The sequence below is a fragment of the Nerophis ophidion genome, linkage group LG17, assembly GCF_033978795.1.
Source record: "Nerophis ophidion isolate RoL-2023_Sa linkage group LG17, RoL_Noph_v1.0, whole genome shotgun sequence".
NCBI classification, from domain to species: Eukaryota; Metazoa; Chordata; class Actinopteri; order Syngnathiformes; family Syngnathidae; genus Nerophis; species Nerophis ophidion.
In genome coordinates, this window is record NC_084627.1 from 7,994,745 (window position 1) to 8,014,079 (window position 19,335).

Here is a 19,335-nt window from a genome sequence, read left to right on the forward strand (position 1 = left end):
ACGTCGGGGTCACGCCCCTGTGCTCAACAAAGAAATATTGCCACTCCCCCTTTTCCTGGAATTGTCTTTGCTCAACACAAACCTTTCCCTTCACTGCAGACTTTGAAAAATACATGTTTGGGGTTGTGGAATATATTTGTATTTAGCCCACGCACTGAGAATAATGTTATGTCCGCAGTGTGTGTCGTTCCGCTTTTCCTCCCTACAGCAACACGGCGGTCGGCAGGGAATAGCCGGGAAAGTACAGGGATAGCGAGCGCAAAAAAGTTATAGAAATATATGTAGTGTTCATTGTGTGAGGCAATGCAAATTAAACAATAAAAAAACAAATAACATGTTTGAATTGGTCCAGGTTATCTGGGATTATTACTTAAGACAGGTGTGGCGGTGTGACTGCTGCCAGGCACGTAAGAAAACCTTCGTCTCCATGGCAACGTCTCTGTCGCTTTCACTCATTTGCCGCTTTTCCACTAACGCAGGGGTAGGCAACCCAGAACGTTGAAAGAGCCATTTTGGACCCAAATAACAACGCTGTCAAGCGCCGTTCATATAAAACTCGCGGGCCGCACTAACATTAAACTTTCATACTAAGGTGGGGGCCACAAAATAACGTCTCGCGGGCTGCGTGTCTGAGACCCCTGGTTTAAAGTGACCAATCAGAAAGGAGAGTTGCAGAGGCCATGTATTTAATGCTCGCCCCAAAGTGGCAAAAGAGTAGATCGCTGAAACATGGCGAGCACAGAGTCCTGCTTCTCGGGAGGTTATAGGAGCCCCGCCAGTCACACCACTGATGATGTCATCGCAGAAGAAGCTGTGTGTAAAATAAATGTTCTTTGGTGAACTTATGTCTGTGGAGAGGGAAGTTAGTTTAGAGGAAGAAGAAGAAGGTGCTGGGGTTCTTTAGCTGCTTGGCGTGGGTAGGTGGTAGTCCGGAGGGTGGTTCCCTTCCCGCAGACGGCCGAAACAAGCCAGTAGAAGGTCCACCGCGGTCCCGGTCGTTGACTGGACCTCCTGGTCTGTGCGTCCCCTCAGAGGATTGACCTCCACCATGTCCACGCCCGACAGCAGACCTGAGCGGCACACACAACTTGCTCGTGTTTTGGAACACGTGTCGGGTCTCGCGCGGGTCCTACCTGTCTGGCTCAGGTGTTCAGCGATGTAGATTCCCTCCCTGTACGTGAGCCCGCCCACCACGGGGGTGCCCGTCGCCGGGGTAACTGACGGGTCAATGGCGTCCACGTCGTAGCTCAAGTGGATCGGTTTCTTCACCCTGACCCATCGTTTGTGCGGGAATGTTTGAAAAACCTGCCGTGTACGGCGGGTCATGAAGCCGCTTACCTGTCAGACAGGAAGTCACATGTCTCCTCCATCACTCTGGCCACGCCCAGTCGGTCTACTTGGGTCATGGAGAACACCTTGACTCCCAGCATCTTCAGGATGTAGCTGCAGACCAGTGCAGAACGATTTAGGATTTTTGGTTCAATTCAGTTTTTCTAATGTAAATACAAATAATACACAATAGTCAAATACAAATCTATTTGTAGTTTTTCAAGTATGTGATTTGTAATGTGAACTAAACGAGCCGCGTGTGTCCATGAGGTCACAGTAGGTCTGGGCGGTACAACTGAAAACTGCTTTGTATCGAGAATTGATATTTGTAGGAGGAGAAAAATATACGAAATATTAACGTTTTTGTTGTCATTAATAATTTGTGTCAAAATTGCATCTTTTTCACATCTTTTTGCTCTTTTTTTTGTATATTTTCTACTAGCAATATAGTGTGGGACGTTTCCTGTAGGAAAATAATAATGGTAATTATAATAAGAATAGTAATAATATTACGATGGTGTAATTGCACAACCTCCGGTAGCTTTAAAAATGTTTACCAAAATATTTGTTACGCCTGTTCGGCATCGTGGTGCCAGGTTCGATTCCCTTGAGGATGCGTCAAAATTGAACACAGCAAAGGTAAGATAAACAGATTTATTTAAATAACAAAAAAAGAGCTATCTAACAAAAATGCTGGAGCTAGTAGAATAAAACAAACAAAGGACGCTAGCATAAAAGCTAGGAATAGTAATAGACAAACTAAATCTGGCTCGAAGGCACACAAAAACAGAAAAACAAATCTTCAGCGTGAGAGCTGGAATAATACAAGGGAATAGCATGAATAAACATAGGAATGATCAGAGGAGAGTAGTTGCGTGTAAGCAAACCAGAAACAGACGTACCGTTGTGTGAAAACAAACTTGGATCCCAGACTGAACAACAAAAGATGCAGGCTTAAATAAGGCAGGTGATTAGTGAGGACAGGTGTGCAGGGCCGTGAGAAACAGGTGAAACTGATGAGCTACCATGGTGACCAACTTAAACAGGAAATAATAGGATCAGATGGAGAGTGAAAATAAAAATGGAACAATAAACAAAAATATGTGGAGGAGCCAAAAAGCGGATCTCAACAATATTAGTGTTCACTTATACTTTTAACAGTGTTTCTTATTGTAGATGTTATCATTTTTTCAAATTCATCAGTTAAGTCTTTTGTTTATTTTATTTTTTAAGTGACTAATTAGTTTATATTTTTATTTCATTTTTTTTTTTGAAGGCTTTTAATATTTTGGATCAGGGGTGTCCAAACTTTTTGTAAAATATTATTAATAATTAGTGTCAACATTGCATCGTTTTCACATTACATGACATCTATTTGCTCTTTTTTTTTGTACATTTTTACGGGTATTTTTCCTCCAGTAATATAATGTGGGCCTTTTTCCTGTAGGAAAATAATAATGGTAACGGTGATAACAATAGTCTGTGATGAGATGGCAACTTGTCCAGGGTGTACCCCACCTTCCGCCCAAATGCAGCTGAGAAAGGCTCCAGCGCCCCCCACGATCCCAAAAGGGACAAGCGGTAGAAGATGGATGGATGGATATTTCGAATGAAAGCATTGAAAACACTCAATGTAAACAAAATTTAAGAAATGCTTCATAAAGTGTAAGAAAATAGTGCAAAGTGTGAAAATGTAAAGAAACCTGAGAATACGGGACGGCGTGGCGCAGTGGAAGAGTGGCCGTGCGCAACCCGAGGGTCCCTGGTTCAATCCCTACCTAGTATCAACGTCGTCACTTCCGTTGTGTCCTGAGCAAGACACTTCACCCTTGCTCCTAATGGGTGCTGGTTAGCGCCTTGCATGGCAGCTCCCTCAATCAGTGTGTGAATGTGTGTGTGAATGGGTGAATGTGGAAGTAGTGTCAAAGCGCTTTGAGTACCTTGAAGGTAGAAAAACGCTATACAAGTACAACCCATTTATCATTTAATAACTATTTTCTGCAGGTTTAGTGGCAGGAAGTTCTAGCTGTGCTCTAAAGGGTGAGCTCAGGTGGTGTGTTGTTAGCGCTCTTGCCTCGCATCATGTACACACCACATGGGTCCGACTACGCTCCCTTTTGAAAACATGCAAAAACTGACTTTTCCTCTTTTATACACAATTTCTCCATTTTGACTTTCTCTTCTCACTCCATGCAAGGAATAAACCAAAAGGATAGTCGATACTGTCACCTGATTGGCTGTCGGCGTGTCACGTGATCACTCCCTGTTTGTTCATGCAACCAACCTTGCTTCCGTGTTTTCGTGAAGAAGAAAAAATCATCCAACATTTAAGTCTCACCTTAAAACTCATTTGTATACTCTAGCCTTTAAATAGACTCCCTTTTTAGACCAGTTGATCTGCCGTTTCTTTTCTTTTTCTCCTATGTCCCACTCTCCCTTGTGGAGGGGGTCCGGTCCGATCCGGCGGCGATGTACTGCTTGCCTGTGTATCGGCTGGGGACATCTCTGCGCTGCTGATCCGCCTCCGCTTGGGATGGTTTCCTGCTGGCTCCGCTGTGAACGGGACTCTCGCTGCTGTGTCGGATCCGCTTTGGACTGGACTCTCGTGACTGTGTGGATCCATTATGGATTGAACTTTCACAGTATCATGTTAGACCCGCTCGACATCCATTGCTTTCCTCCTCTCCAAGGTTCTCATAGTCATCATTGTCACCGACGTCCCACTGGGTGTGAGTTTTTCCTTGCCCTTATGTGGGCCTACCAAGGATGTCGTGGTGGTTTGTGCAGCCCTTTGAGACACTAGTGATTTAGGGCTATATAAGTAAACATTGATTGATTGATTGATATCGAACACGTTTTGTATTGATATCAATTACGTGTCTATTGTGATATATGTTGATATCGTTCTATCGCCCAGCCCTATTCAGTGTTTAATATAAATTAGTGGAAGTCTAATTTAGGGGACGTCTCTCTCATACACAAACGCTAATGGAAGTGTGTGAGTGAACTTTTCAATAAAAAAAGGGATTTAACAGTGAAATTGTCCATTTAATTTTTTTTTTTTTTAAAGATCCAAAAAGTATCAAAATAGTGGAAGTTCCTCTGTATTGGTCTGGACTACTGAAATGGTGTTTTGAGTATAAGATTTGAAGAAGTCTACCAAGGGGAGCACTCACTGCTCCTCAGGGTCCAGGTCTCTCAGGCCGATGTAGACCAGGTCTTTGGCGTGCACGCACGACTTCAGCCAGGAGAAGTTTGGCAGGGCGGGAATCTGCCGGCCGACATCCCAACATGAGAATCAATAGGCCACAAAGTACGCGGGCCCCCCTCTGACCTTTGAGCGCAGCTCGTGCAGCAGGTGGGACACGGGCTGACCGTGCATGTTGCCAGTGGGCGTGGTCAGCGGCGTGTTGATGTCCGCGTGGGCGTCCACCCAAACCACGCTCAGCTCGCCGACCGCCGCCGCGTGACCGTGGATGGAGCCGATGGCCAGGCTGAAAAACGACATTTCAGTCACTTTGATTGGCCACGCCTTTTAGCAGTAGCTCCGCCCCTCAGGTTGTAGTGCAATTGTCTAACATTCCATACTACTACAATATAACCCTATGTGTGAATGTTGTCTGTCTATCTGTGTTGGCCCTGTGATGAGGTGGCGACTTGTCCAGGGTGTACCCCGCCTTCCGCCCGATTGTAGCTGAGATAGGCGCCAGCGCCCCCCGCGACCCCACAAGGGAATAAGCGGTAGGAAATGGATGGATGGATGGATGATTATTACTGATATTGTATCCGATCAATGTTGGTATCAGCTAATAGTCAAGGCCCCGACATTGGTATTGTATCAAAAGTGACAAAGTTGTATATTTTGACACATTAATTCAGTTTCACTTGTCAAACTTTTACCGACTTAACATGAAAACCTACGTGGTTTTTGCAAGAGCCCCTCCCCCTTTTATGTGTCAGTGGATGATTGACAACTTGACTGGACGTCGCCATGGCGACAAGACCCAACTCCATGTTTGTACATTTTCATCGTAATCAAGAAGAACCATGAAGTCGAGCTTTGTTGGGTGTGAGCCAATCACCACACTGTGCTGGCTCTGGCTCCGCCCCTTACCTGCCAAATAGTGTTCCCTCACCTGTGGTCCCCCCCCAGCATCACAGACGTGTGCCCGTCTCTCTTCACCGCCTGCACCGCCTTCGACAGCCTCTGGTTGGCGCTGCCCACCGCTCGCACGCATTTCACCCGGCCCACCATCTCGTCCAAGACCACGTCCTCAAAGTCCACGTTGCCGTAATCCTTCACCACGCAGCCTGTATCGCACATGATATCACACACACACTAGTAAACACTCTGCAGGACTGCCTGTATCGCACATGATATCACACACTAGTAAACACTCTGCAGGACTGCCTGTATCGGACATGATATCACACACACTAGTAAACACTCTGCAGGACTGCCTGTATCGCACATGATATCACACACACTAATGAACACTCTGCAGGACTGCCTGTATCGCACATGATATCACACACAAGTAAACAACCTACAGGATTGCTTGTATCACACACAAGTCAACACTGCAGGACTGCCTGTATCGCACATTATATCACACACAAGTAGACAGTCTGTAGGAATGCTTGTATCGCACATGATATCACAAAAGTAAACACTCTGCAGGACTGCCTGTATCGCAGATTATATCACACACAAGTAAAGACTCTGCAGGACTGCTTGTATTGCACATGATATCACACACAAGTAAACAACCTACAGGATTGTTTGTATCAGACACAAGTAAACACTACAGGACTGCTTGTATCACACATGATATCACACACAAGGAAAGACTCTGTAGGAATGCTTGTATCGCACATGATATCACAAAAGTAAACACTCTGCAGGACTGCCTGTATTGCACATGATATCACACACAAGTAAACAACCTACAGGACTGCTTGTATCACACATGATATCACACACAAGTAAACACTCTGCAGGACTGCCTGTATCGCACATATCACACACAAGTAAACACGATGCAGGACTGCCTGTATTCCACGTGATATCACCCACAAGTAAACAAGCTACAGGACTGCTTGTATCGCATATGATATCACACACAAGTAAACAAGCTACAGGACGGCTTGTATCGCACATGATATCACACACAAGTAAACAAGCTACAGGACGGCTTGTATCGCACATGATATCACACACAAGTAAACAAGCTAGAGGACGGCTTGTATCGCACATGATATCACACACAAGTAAACACTGTGCAGGACTGTTTAAGTAATAAAATAATAAAATATGTTGTATTATATTCCAACAGACATGTTGCGTGTGTGAAGTCATCAGCCAGCTGCTGTGTGCTGGACTCTCACTGGCTGGTCAATAAATACACCAGGACAAACACTTTTTGGGACTTTTCAGTTGCGCAGGGTCAATGTCCATCGTGTGTGTCTAGTGTGTGTGTGTGTGTGTGTGTGTGTGAACATGCTAACTTACACACATGAACTCACAGGGGTGAATCTTTGGCTAGCTCAACATTCTGATTCCTGGGTTGATGACTTCATGCAGAATCCATTCTTGATTCAAACTGCTTCTCCCAATGTATAAACTAGTATAATAATAATTGTGATACAACTTTGATATTATTGTATTGTATAATAACTTTTTCAAAACAGGTTACATCTTAGAAAGGTTCCTGTGGTTGCATGGAGTGACAAAAATGTTGTTTTTAAAATTGATCCTTATGAGAAAAAAAATGTTTAGAAAATGTTTGATCTTTAAAATCAGGTAAAATTAAAACTGGTGTTTCCTGCCTTTACCCATTCAACATATCTTTACCTGCACATTACCTACCTTCCCTGCATCCTGGGGTCACACTGGTGCTTCTTTCTGTCACCCATACATGTTGGTGCTTCCTGCCATCACCCAGACAACATATCTTTACCTGCACATTACCTACCTTCTCTGTATCCTGGTGCCTCCTTTCACCCAGACAACATATCTTTACCTGCACATTACCTACCTTCTCTGTATCCTGGTGCCTCCTTCTTTCACCCAGTCAACATATCTTTACCTGCACATTACCTACCTTCTCTGTATCCTGGTGCCTCCTTCTTTCACCCAGTCAACATATCTTTACCTGCACATTACCTACCTTCTCTGTATCCTGGTGCCTCCTTCTTTCACCCAGTCAACATATCTTTACCTGCACATTACCTACCTTCTCTGTATCCTGGTGCCTCCTTCTTTCACCCAGTCAACATATCTTTACCTGCACATTACCTACCTTCTCTGCATTGTGTGGTCACGCTGGTGCTTCCTGCTTTTAAGCGGCCATCAGCGCAGCAGTTCTTTGAAGGCTCGTAAAATGAAAACCGAAGCAGTTATTAAAACTCTTTTCTCAACTTTTAATCAGAAGGGTTCAATCTCTCTCCTGTGTGAGTTTGAAGCCGACACAACAAACGTGCTCAGAGGAGATAATGTTTGAAAAAAGGTGACAGGTTTTTACAAAACTTTTGTTTTGAATAGGTAATTGTTAACTTCTTGTTGATTTTTGCTGAAAGATGTAAATGAATGAAATGTAGGTCTAAGTGAGACCTACATAGAGGTTTTTGTTTCATGTCTCTACGACATTCTTACCGGAAGTTACAAGCAGTTTTGTCTGTTTTCTTCCTAGTAGCAGTTTTGTCTGTGTTTTATTCCTAGGGGGCGCTAGAGCGCAATTTTGAGTTTTGGGGTTTGGTTTTTTATTAAATGGCAATTTTCGCCAGTCCTGATGTGTGTGTCGAATTTGGTGAGTTTTGAAGCATGTTAAGGGGGTCAAATTACAGCTCAAAGAGCCAAAAATGACATTTTTTAGGAAACTTTTGTTTTGAAGGGGTTTTTTGCCAACTTCCTGTTGATTTTTGCTGAAGGATGTCATTTTATGAAATCTAGGTCTAAGTGAGACCTACATAGAGGTTTTTGTTTAATCTCTCTACGAAATTCCTAACAGATGTTACAAGCAATTTTGTCTGTTTTTTCCTAGGAGAAGTGATGAATGAAAAGTCCATACCAGTCAAAACTGGATTTATAGAAATGTAATGTCCACTTCATTAGGTACACCGTGTCATGTGACGTATAGTGTCCACTTCATTAGGTACACCGTGTCATGTGACGTATAGTGTCCACTTCATTAGGTACACCGTGTCATGTGACGTATAGTGTCCACTTCATTAGGTACACCGTGTCATGTGACGTATAGTGTCCACTTCATTAGGTACACCGTGTCATGTGACGTATAGTGTCCACTTCATTAGGTACACCGTGTCATGTGACGTATAGTGTCCACTTCATTAGGTACACCGTGTCATGTGACGTATAGTGTCCACTTCATTAGGTACACCGTGTCATGTGACGTATAGTGTCCACTTCATTAGGTACACCGTGTCATGTGACGTATAGTGCCCACTTCATTAGGTACACCGTGTCATGTGACGTATAGTGTCCACTTCATTAGGTACACCGTGTCATGTGACGTATAGTGTCCACTTCATTAGGTACACCGTGTCATGTGACGTATAGTGTCCACTTCATTAGGTACACCGTGTCATGTGACGTATAGTGTCCACTTCATTAGGTACACCGTGTCATGTGACGTATAGTGCCCACTTCATTAGGTACACCGTGTCATGTGACGTATAGTGTCCACTTCATTAGGTACACCGTGTCATGTGACGTATAGTGCCCACTTCATTAGGTACACCGTGTCATGTGACGTATAGTGTCCACTTCATTAGGTACACCGTGTCATGTGACGTATAGTGCCCACTTCATTAGGTACACCGTGTCATGTGACGTATAGTGTCCACTTCATTAGGTACACCGTGTCATGTGACGTATAGTGCCCACTTCATTAGGTACACCGTGTCATGTGACGTATAGTGTCCACTTCATTAGGTACACCGTGTCATGTGACGTATAGTGCCCACTTCATTAGGTACACCGTGTCATGTGACGTATAGTGTCCACTTCATTAGGTACACCGTGTCATGTGACGTATAGTGTCCACTTCATTAGGTACACCGTGTCATGTGACGTATAGTGTCCACTTCATTAGGTACACCGTGTCATGTGACGTATAGTGTCCACTTCATTAGGTACACCGTGTCATGTGACGTATAGTGCCCACTTCATTAGGTACACCGTGTCATGTGACGTATAGTGTCCACTTCATTAGGTACACCGTGTCATGTGACGTATAGTGCCCACTTCATTAGGTACACCGTGTCATGTGACGTATAGTGTCCACTTCATTAGGTACACCGTGTCATGTGACGTATAGTGTCCACTTCATTAGGTACACCGTGTCATGTGACGTATAGTGTCCACTTCATTAGGTACACCGTGTCATGTGACGTATAGTGTCCACTTCATTAGGTACACCGGGTCATGTGACGTATAGTGTCCACTTCATTAGGTACACCGTGTCATGTGACGTATAGTGTCCACTTCATTAGGTACACCGCGTCATGTGACGTATAGTGTCCACTTCATTAGGTACACCGCGTCATGTGACGTATAGTGTCCACTTCATTAGGTACACCGTGTCATGTGACGTATAGTGTCCACTTCATTAGGTACACCGTGTCATGTGACGTATAGTGTCCACTTCATTAGGTACACCGTGTCATGTGACGTATAGTGTCCACTTCATTAGGTACACCGTGTCATGTGACGTATAGTGTCCACTTCATTAGGTACACCGTGTCATGTGACGTATAGTGTCCACTTCATTAGGTACACCGTGTCATGTGACGTATAGTGTCCACTTCATTGGGTACACCGTGTCATGTGACGTATAGCGCCCACTTCATTAGGTACACCGTGTCATGTGACGTATAGCGTCCACTTCATTAGGTACACCGTGTCATGTGACGTATAGTGTCCACTTCATTAGGTACACCGTGTCATGTGACGTATAGTGCCCACTTCATTAGGTACACCGTGTCATGTGACGTATAGTGTCCACTTCATTAGGTACACCGTGTCATGTGACGTATAGTGTCCACTTCATTAGGTACACCGTGTCATGTGACGTATAGTGCCCACTTCATTAGGTACACCGTGTCATGTGACGTATAGTGTCCACTTCATTAGGTACACCGTGTCATGTGACGTATAGTGTCCACTTCATTAGGTACACCGTGTCATGTGACGTATAGTGTCCACTTCATTAGGTACACCGTGTCATGTGACGTATAGTGTCCACTTCATTAGGTACACCGTGTCATGTGACGTATAGTGCCCACTTCATTAGGTACACCGTGTCATGTGACGTATAGTGTCCACTTCATTAGGTACACCGTGTCATGTGACGTATAGTGCCCACTTCATTAGGTACACCGTGTCATGTGACGTATAGTGTCCACTTCATTAGGTACACCGTGTCATGTGACGTATAGTGCCCACTTCATTAGGTACACCGTGTCATGTGACGTATAGTGTCCACTTCATTAGGTACACCGTGTCATGTGACGTATAGTGCCCACTTCATTAGGTACACCGTGTCATGTGACGTATAGTGTCCACTTCATTAGGTACACCGTGTCATGTGACGTATAGTGTCCACTTCATTAGGTACACCGTGTCATGTGACGTATAGTGTCCACTTCATTAGGTACACCGTGTCATGTGACGTATAGTGTCCACTTCATTAGGTACACCGTGTCATGTGACGTATAGTGCCCACTTCATTAGGTACACCGTGTCATGTGACGTATAGTGTCCACTTCATTAGGTACACCGTGTCATGTGACGTATAGTGTCCACTTCATTAGGTACACCGGGTCATGTGACGTATAGTGTCCACTTCATTAGGTACACCGTGTCATGTGACGTATAGTGTCCACTTCATTAGGTACACCGCGTCATGTGACGTATAGTGTCCACTTCATTAGGTACACCGTGTCATGTGACGTATAGTGTCCACTTCATTAGGTACACCGCGTCATGTGACGTATAGTGTCCACTTCATTAGGTACACCGTGTCATGTGACGTATAGTGTCCACTTCATTAGGTACACCGTGTCATGTGACGTATAGTGTCCACTTCATTAGGTACACCGTGTCATGTGACGTATAGTGTCCACTTCATTAGGTACACCGTGTCATGTGACGTATAGTGTCCACTTCATTAGGTACACCGTGTCATGTGACGTATAGTGTCCACTTCATTGGGTACACCGTGTCATGTGACGTATAGCGCCCACTTCATTAGGTACACCGTGTCATGTGACGTATAGTGTCCACTTCATTAGGTACACCGTGTCATGTGACGTATAGCGTCCACTTCATTAGGTACACCGTGTCATGTGACGTATAGTGCCCACTTCATTAGGTACACCGTGTCATGTGACGTATAGTGTCCACTTCATTAGGTACACCGTGTCATGTGACGTATAGTGTCCACTTCATTAGGTACACCGTGTCATGTGACGTATAGTGCCCACTTCATTAGGTACACCGTGTCATGTGACGTATAGTGTCCACTTCATTAGGTACACCGTGTCATGTGACGTATAGTGCCCACTTCATTAGGTACACCGTGTCATGTGACGTATAGTGCCCACTTCATTAGGTACACCGTGTCATGTGACGTATAGTGTCCACTTCATTAGGTACACCGTGTCATGTGACGTATAGTGTCCACTTCATTAGGTACACCGTGTCATGTGACGTATAGTGCCCACTTCATTAGGTACACCGTGTCATGTGACGTATAGTGTCCACTTCATTAGGTACACCTTGTCATGTGACGTATAGTGTCCACTTCATTAGGTACACCGTGTCATGTGACGTATAGTGTCCACTTCATTAGGTACACCGTGTCATGTGACGTAGTGCCCACTTCATTAGGTACACCGTGTCATGTGACGTATAGTGTCCACTTCATTAGGTACACCGTGTCATGTGACGTAGTGTCCACTTCATTAGGTACACCGTGTCATGTGACGTATAGTGTCCACTTCATTAGGTACACCGTGTCATGTGACGTATAGTGTCCACTTCATTAGGTACACCGTGTCATGTGACGTAGTGTCCACTTCATTAGGTACACCGTGTCATGTGACGTAGTGTCCACTTCATTAGGTACACCGTGTCGTGTGACGTATAGTGTCCACTTCATTAGGTACACCGTGTCGTGTGACGTCTAGTGTCCACTTCATTAGGTACACCGTGTCATGTGACGTATAGTGTCCACTTCATTAGGTACACCGTGTCATGTGACGTATAGTGTCCACTTCATTAGGTACACCGTGTCATGTGACGTATAGTGTCCACTTCATTAGGTACACCGTGTCATGTGACGTATAGTGTCCACTTCATTAGGTACACCGTGTCATGTGACGTATAGTGTCCACTTCATTAGGTACACCGTGTCATGTGACGTATAGTGTCCACTTCATTAGGTACACCGTGTCATGTGACGTATAGTGTCCACTTCATTAGGTACACCGTGTCATGTGACGTATAGTGCCCACTTCATTAGGTACACCGTGTCATGTGACGTATAGTGTCCACTTCATTAGGTACACCGTGTCATGTGACGTATAGTGCCCACTTCATTAGGTACACCGTGTCATGTGACGTATAGTGTCCACTTCATTAGGTACACCGTGTCATGTGACGTATAGTGTCCACTTCATTAGGTACACCGTGTCATGTGACGTATAGTGTCCACTTCATTAGGTACACCGTGTCATGTGACGTATAGTGTCCACTTCATTAGGTACACCGGGTCATGTGACGTATAGTGTCCACTTCATTAGGTACACCGTGTCATGTGACGTATAGTGTCCACTTCATTAGGTACACCGCGTCATGTGACGTATAGTGTCCACTTCATTAGGTACACCGTGTCATGTGACGTATAGTGTCCACTTCATTAGGTACACCGTGTCATGTGACGTATAGTGTCCACTTCATTAGGTACACCGTGTCATGTGACGTATAGTGTCCACTTCATTAGGTACACCGTGTCATGTGACGTATAGTGTCCACTTCATTAGGTACACCGTGTCATGTGACGTATAGTGTCCACTTCATTAGGTACACCGTGTCATGTGACGTATAGTGTCCACTTCATTAGGTACACCGTGTCATGTGACGTATAGTGTCCACTTCATTAGGTACACCGTGTCATGTGACGTATAGTGTCCACTTCATTAGGTACACCGTGTCATGTGACGTATAGTGCCCACTTCATTAGGTACACCGTGTCATGTGACGTATAGTGCCCACTTCATTAGGTACACCGTGTCATGTGACGTATAGTGTCCACTTCATTAGGTACACCGTGTCATGTGACGTATAGTGTCCACTTCATTAGGTACACCGTGTCATGTGACGTATAGTGTCCACTTCATTAGGTACACCGTGTCATGTGACGTATAGTGCCCACTTCATTAGGTACACCGTGTCATGTGACGTATAGTGTCCACTTCATTAGGTACACCGTGTCATGTGACGTATAGTGTCCACTTCATTAGGTACACCGTGTCATGTGACGTATAGTGCCCACTTCATTAGGTACACCGTGTCATGTGACGTATAGTGTCCACTTCATTAGGTACACCGTGTCATGTGACGTATAGTGTCCACTTCATTAGGTACACCGTGTCATGTGACGTATAGTGTCCACTTCATTAGGTACACCGTGTCATGTGACGTATAGTGTCCACTTCATTAGGTACACCGTGTCATGTGACGTATAGTGTCCACTTCATTAGGTACACCGTGTCATGTGACGTATAGTGCCCACTTCATTAGGTACACCTTGTCATGTGACGTATAGTGTCCACTTCACTAGGTACACCGTGTCATGTGACGTAGTGCCCACTTCATTAGGTACACCGTGTCATGTGACGTATAGTGTCCACTTCATTAGGTACACCGTGTCATGTGACGTAGTGCCCACTTCATTAGGTACACCGTGTCATGTGACGTATAGTGTCCACTTCATTAGGTACACCGTGTCATGTGACGTAGTGTCCACTTCATTAGGTACACCGTGTCATGTGACGTATAGTGTCCACTTCATTAGGTACACCGTGTCATGTGACGTATAGTGTCCACTTCATTAGGTACACCGTGTCATGTGACGTAGTGTCCACTTCATTAGGTACACCGTGTCATGTGACGTAGTGTCCACTTCATTAGGTACACCGTGTCGTGTGACGTATAGTGTCCACTTCATTAGGTACACCGTGTCATGTGACGTATAGTGTCCACTTCATTAGGTACACCGTGTCATGTGACGTATAGTGTCCACTTCATTAGGTACACCGTGTCATGTGACGTATAGTGTCCACTTCATTAGGTACACCGCGTCGTGTGACGTCTAGTGTCCACTTCATTAGGTACACCGTGTCATGTGACGTATAGTGTCCACTTCATTAGGTACACCGTGTCATGTGACGTATAGTGTCCACTTCATTAGGTACACCGCGTCATGTGACGTATAGTGTCCACTTCATTAGGTACACCGTGTCATGTGACGTATAGTGTCCACTTCATTAGGTACACCGCGTCATGTGACGTATAGTGTCCACTTCATTAGGTACACCGTGTCATGTGACGTATAGTGTCCACTTCATTAGGTACACCGTGTCATGTGACGTATAGTGTCCACTTCATTAGGTACACCGTGTCATGTGACGTATAGTGTCCACTTCATTAGGTACACCGTGTCATGTGACGTATAGTGTCCACTTCATTAGGTACACCGTGTCATGTGACATAAAAAATGTGTTCATACTCTTTGCTGGTGAGGGTGTACCTAATAAAGTGACCAAACCTCTGCGTCGCGGCGGTGACGTCACCTTGCGCCTGCAGCTTGTGCACCAGTCCCGCGGCGCGGATCACGTCCGGTCCTCTGTCCACGCCGACCCGCGGCTGCACGCACACGCACACGCACACGTCAACGGAAGCCAAGCAGCTGGCGCCAAATAGCGCTGCGCATGCGTGTTCTCACCTGTCCCTTGGCGAAAGGCGCGCCGATGATTCCCGCCGAGCGCGCGCCCCGATGATGATGATGATGATGAAGAAGGCGCACGAGCTGCCGCAGCGTGGTCGTCCGCGCGCGCTGCATGCTGACGAGCGCGCGACCTGCAGTTTGTGTTCCGGCCGCGACCCGCCAGGGCTTTAAAGACCTGTGACGTCAGTGCCCCAGCAGTGACGTCACGCTGCGTTAATCATTGAGAAACAGAGACTTGCATTTATTTTTCCAAAAAAGGGGAAAGCGCGCGTTTATGTTTCAACACATTTAATCCACGATCTTTGATGAATGTACATGTAACTATAGACGATCTTTGATGCAGATCTATAAAACACTTGAGTAGACTATGGACGATCTTTGTGCGTATGTGTGAATGAATTGGAGTGAGCAAAAACATGTGACTGTGACTATAGACGATCTATGATGAATGCCAATGAATTACTACAAGTACGAACATGTGACTATAGACGATCTATGATGAGTGTCAATCACGTGACCGTGCAATAGACGGCCTTGGAGGTAGTTAAGTGCACACATGTGGCTGTCACAATAGACGATCTTTGCTGAATGCATATGTCAATGAATGACTGCAAGTACAAACAACTAGCTAGACAATCTTTGATGAATGCCAAGGACTTCCAAGTACAAATATGCAACCGTTGAATTGGGGTTTGGTTATAGACGATCTGTTAGGAATGTCAATTAATACAAGCACTTGTGACTTTAAAAATAGACAATCTTTGATGAATGTCAGTTAGACTTACACTAATCTAATTTAATTTAACGATTGGTTACATTTGTAACAAGGACTAACATGTGACTCACTATAGACAATCTTTGATGAATGTACTGTATATGTAAACTAAGTAAGTAATAACTGTCACTATAGACGATCTTTGATGAATGTACAGTATATGTCAATGAAGTACTAACATGTGACTCACTATAGAAGATCTTTGATGAATGTACAGTATATGTCAATTAAGTAAGTACTGTCACTATAGACGATCTTTGATGAATGTACTGTATATGTCAATGAATTAAGTACCAACTGTCACTATAGACGATCTTTGATGAATGTACAGTATATGTCAATTAAGCAAGTAGTAACTGTCACTATGGACGATCTTTGATGAATGTACAGTATATGTCGATTAAGTACTAACATGTGACTCACTATAGACGATCTTTGATTGATGTACAGTATATATCAAATAAGTACTGTCACTATAGACGATCTTTGATGAATGTACAGTATATGTCAATAAATTAAGTACTATCACTATAGATGATATTTGATGAATGTACAGTATATGTCAATGAAATAAATATTAACATGTGACTGTCACTATAGACGATCTTTGATGAATGTACATTATATGTCAATTAAGTACAGACTGTCACTATAGACCTTTGATGAATGTACAGTACATACTAATGAATTAAGTACCAACTGTCATTATATACGATCTTTGATGAATGTACAGTATATGTCAATGAAGTGCTGTCACTATAGATGATCTTTGATGAATGTACAGTATATGTCAATGAATTAAATATTAACATGTGACTGTCACTATAGACGATCTTTGATGAACGCACAGTATCAATGAACTAAGTACTATCATGTGACTCATTATATACGATCTTTGATGAATGTACAGTATATGTCAATTAAGTACTAACATGTGACTCACTATAGACAATCTTTGATGAATGTACTGTATATGTCAATGAGGTGCTAACTGTCACTAGAGATGATCTTTGATGAATGTACAGTATATATCAATTAATTAAGTACCAACTGTCATTATAGACGATCTTTGATGAATGTACAGTATATGTCAATGGATTAAGTGCAGTAAGGACCATCTTTATTGGTCCTCCAAATGCTGTGAAGATGAAAGCTTTAATAATGATGTATTTGCTAAAAGTGACAAATATCTTGGTGGTGCGTGGGCTCCATCTAGTGGTGGGTGCAAGAATCAATTAAACAGTGTTACTGTTCAATCTGTCTGCAATATTACTACAGTGAATATACTTGATCAATAAAACTTCTGCATTGTTTTTAATGACTTTTTAGGCCTACTAGGCTACTGTATATTCTTCTTGGTCATTTAGTCTTTTCTACTTGGTGAACAAAGTTTAAAAAAAAACACTGATTCAACATTAAATGACTCACTGGTTTCAGCATCTTTTATGTCCAAAATGCATCATTTATTTGCCTTCATGCAGACCTCAGGCTGAAGAGTGGACATCTGATGTATCAAAAGTCAAAAGACACTTATTTACTGTACACTAAGGTGTGTGTGTGTGTGTGTGTGTGTGTGTGTGTGTGTGTGTGTGTGTGTGTGTTAAAAGTAACTTTGCAGAGGTTCTCCCAGGATGTTCTCCATCTCCTGAATCACCTTCTGAACCTGCTGCTCCACCTCCTCACACTCATCTGAAACACACCACAATTAAGGATGTTGTGTGTGTGTGTGTGTTCTTGTATTTCTACCCTTCTTGAGACATGAAGAAGGAAAAGTATCTTCCATATGAGGAGGTATGAACAAGTGATGACATAAATCATGCTCCCAATAACATTGCATCTAATAAACAATGTCTCACTGGCACCCCTGCTGGTCAACATGAGGATGGTCCCAAAAAGGAGGGATTTTTAATATTGACTCTGTGTCAACATATGAAATAACAAGTGTGTGTGAAAATGTGAATTGCTCCCCCTCTGGTCAACATATGAAATAACAAGTGTGTGTGAAAATGTGAATTGCTCCCCCTCTGGTCAACATATGAAATAACAAGTGTGTGTAAAAATGTGAAGTGTTCCCTCTCTAGTCAACATATGAAATAACAAGTATATCTAAAAATGTGAAGCGCTACCCCTCTGGCCAACATATGAAATAACAAGTGTGTGTAAAAATGTGAAGACTCCCTCTCTAGTCAACATATGAAATAACAAGTATACCTAAAAATGTGAAGTGCTCCCCCTCTGGTCAACATATGAAATAACAAGTGTGTGTAAAAATGTGAAGTGTTCCCTCTCTAGTCAACATATGAAATAACAAGTATGCCTAAAAATGTGAAGTGCTCCCCCTCTGGTCAATATATGAAGAGGTGTGTGTAAAAATGTGAAGCGCTACCCCTCTGGCCAACATATGAAATAACAAGTGTGTGTAAAAATGTGAAGTGCTCCCTCTCTAGTCTACATATGAAATAACAAGTACGCCTAAAAATGTGAAGTGCTCCCCCTTTGGTCAATATATGAAGAGGTGTGTGTAAAAATGTGAAGCGCTACCCCTCTGGCCAACATATGAAATAACAAGTGTGTGTAAAAATGTGAAGTGCTCCCTCTCTAGTCAACATATGAAATAACAAGTACGCCTAAAAATGTGAAGTGCTCCCCCTCTGGTCAACACATGAAATAACAAGTGTGTGTAAAAATGTGAAGACTCCCTCTCTAGTCAACATATGAAATAACAAGTATGCCTAAAAATGTGAAGTGCTCCCCCTCTGGTCAACATATGAAGAGGTGTGTGTAAAAATGTGAAGCGCTACCCCTCCGGCCAACATATGAAATAACAAGTGTGTGTAAAAATGTGAAGTGCTCCCTCTCTAGTCAACATATGAAATAACAAGTACGCCTAAAAATGTGAAGTGCTCCCCCTCTGGTCAACATATGAAATAACAAGTGTGTGTAAAAATGTGAAGTGTTCCCTCTCTAGTCAACATATGAAATAACAAGTATACCTAAAAATGTGAAGTGCTCCCCCTCTGGGTAACATATGAAATAACAAGTATGCCTAAAAAGGTGAAGTGCTCCCCCTCTGGTCAACATATGAAATAACAAGTATACCTAAAAATGTGAAGTGCTCCCCCTCTGGTCAACATATGAAATAACAAGTGTGTGTAAAAATGTGAAGTGTTCCCTCTCTATTCAACATATGAAATAACA

General features: G+C 43.5%; 2 protein-coding genes across 2 annotated transcripts in view; both read right to left on the minus strand.

Annotated features, from left to right (window-relative positions):
* Window positions 1-669: 669 nt before the first annotated feature.
* arg1 (arginase 1) lies at window positions 670-15,522 on the minus strand. The gene is made up of 8 exons (XM_061876040.1): window positions 15,360-15,522; window positions 15,208-15,280; window positions 5,466-5,640; window positions 4,664-4,823; window positions 4,506-4,600; window positions 1,339-1,443; window positions 1,134-1,270; window positions 670-1,070 (listed from the first exon to the last, which is right to left on the minus strand). Exons 1-8 carry the CDS (start codon window positions 15,474-15,476, stop codon window positions 901-903), a joined length of 1,032 nt encoding a protein of 343 aa, XP_061732024.1. The 5' UTR covers window positions 15,477-15,522; the 3' UTR covers window positions 670-900.
* A 2,043-nt stretch (window positions 15,523-17,565) lies between these two features.
* Window positions 17,566-19,335, minus strand: part of heatr1 (HEAT repeat containing 1) — a 66,912-nt gene continuing 65,142 nt past the window's right edge. Inside the window, exon 45 of the mRNA XM_061876043.1 lies at window positions 17,566-17,826. Coding sequence (XP_061732027.1) covers window positions 17,738-17,826 — 89 coding nt within the window. The 3' untranslated portion in view covers window positions 17,566-17,737. The remainder of the gene's footprint in view (window positions 17,827-19,335) is intronic.

What these genes read in the sequence shown, in the direction of transcription:
- arg1 (XM_061876040.1), bottom strand. Translation starts at nt 15,476, where the DNA reads ATGCAGCGCGCGCGGACGACCACGCTGCGGCAGCTCGTGCGCCTTCTT. An exon ending in CGCCTTTCGCCAAGGGACAG is followed by an intron (nt 15,281 to 15,359) that starts GTGAGAACACGC and finishes GTGTGCGTGCAG; the next exon opens with CCGCGGGTCGGCGTGGACAG. An exon ending in GCACAAGCTGCAGGCGCAAG is followed by an intron (nt 5,641 to 15,207) that starts GTGACGTCACCG and finishes TGTGCGATACAG; the next exon opens with GCTGCGTGGTGAAGGATTAC.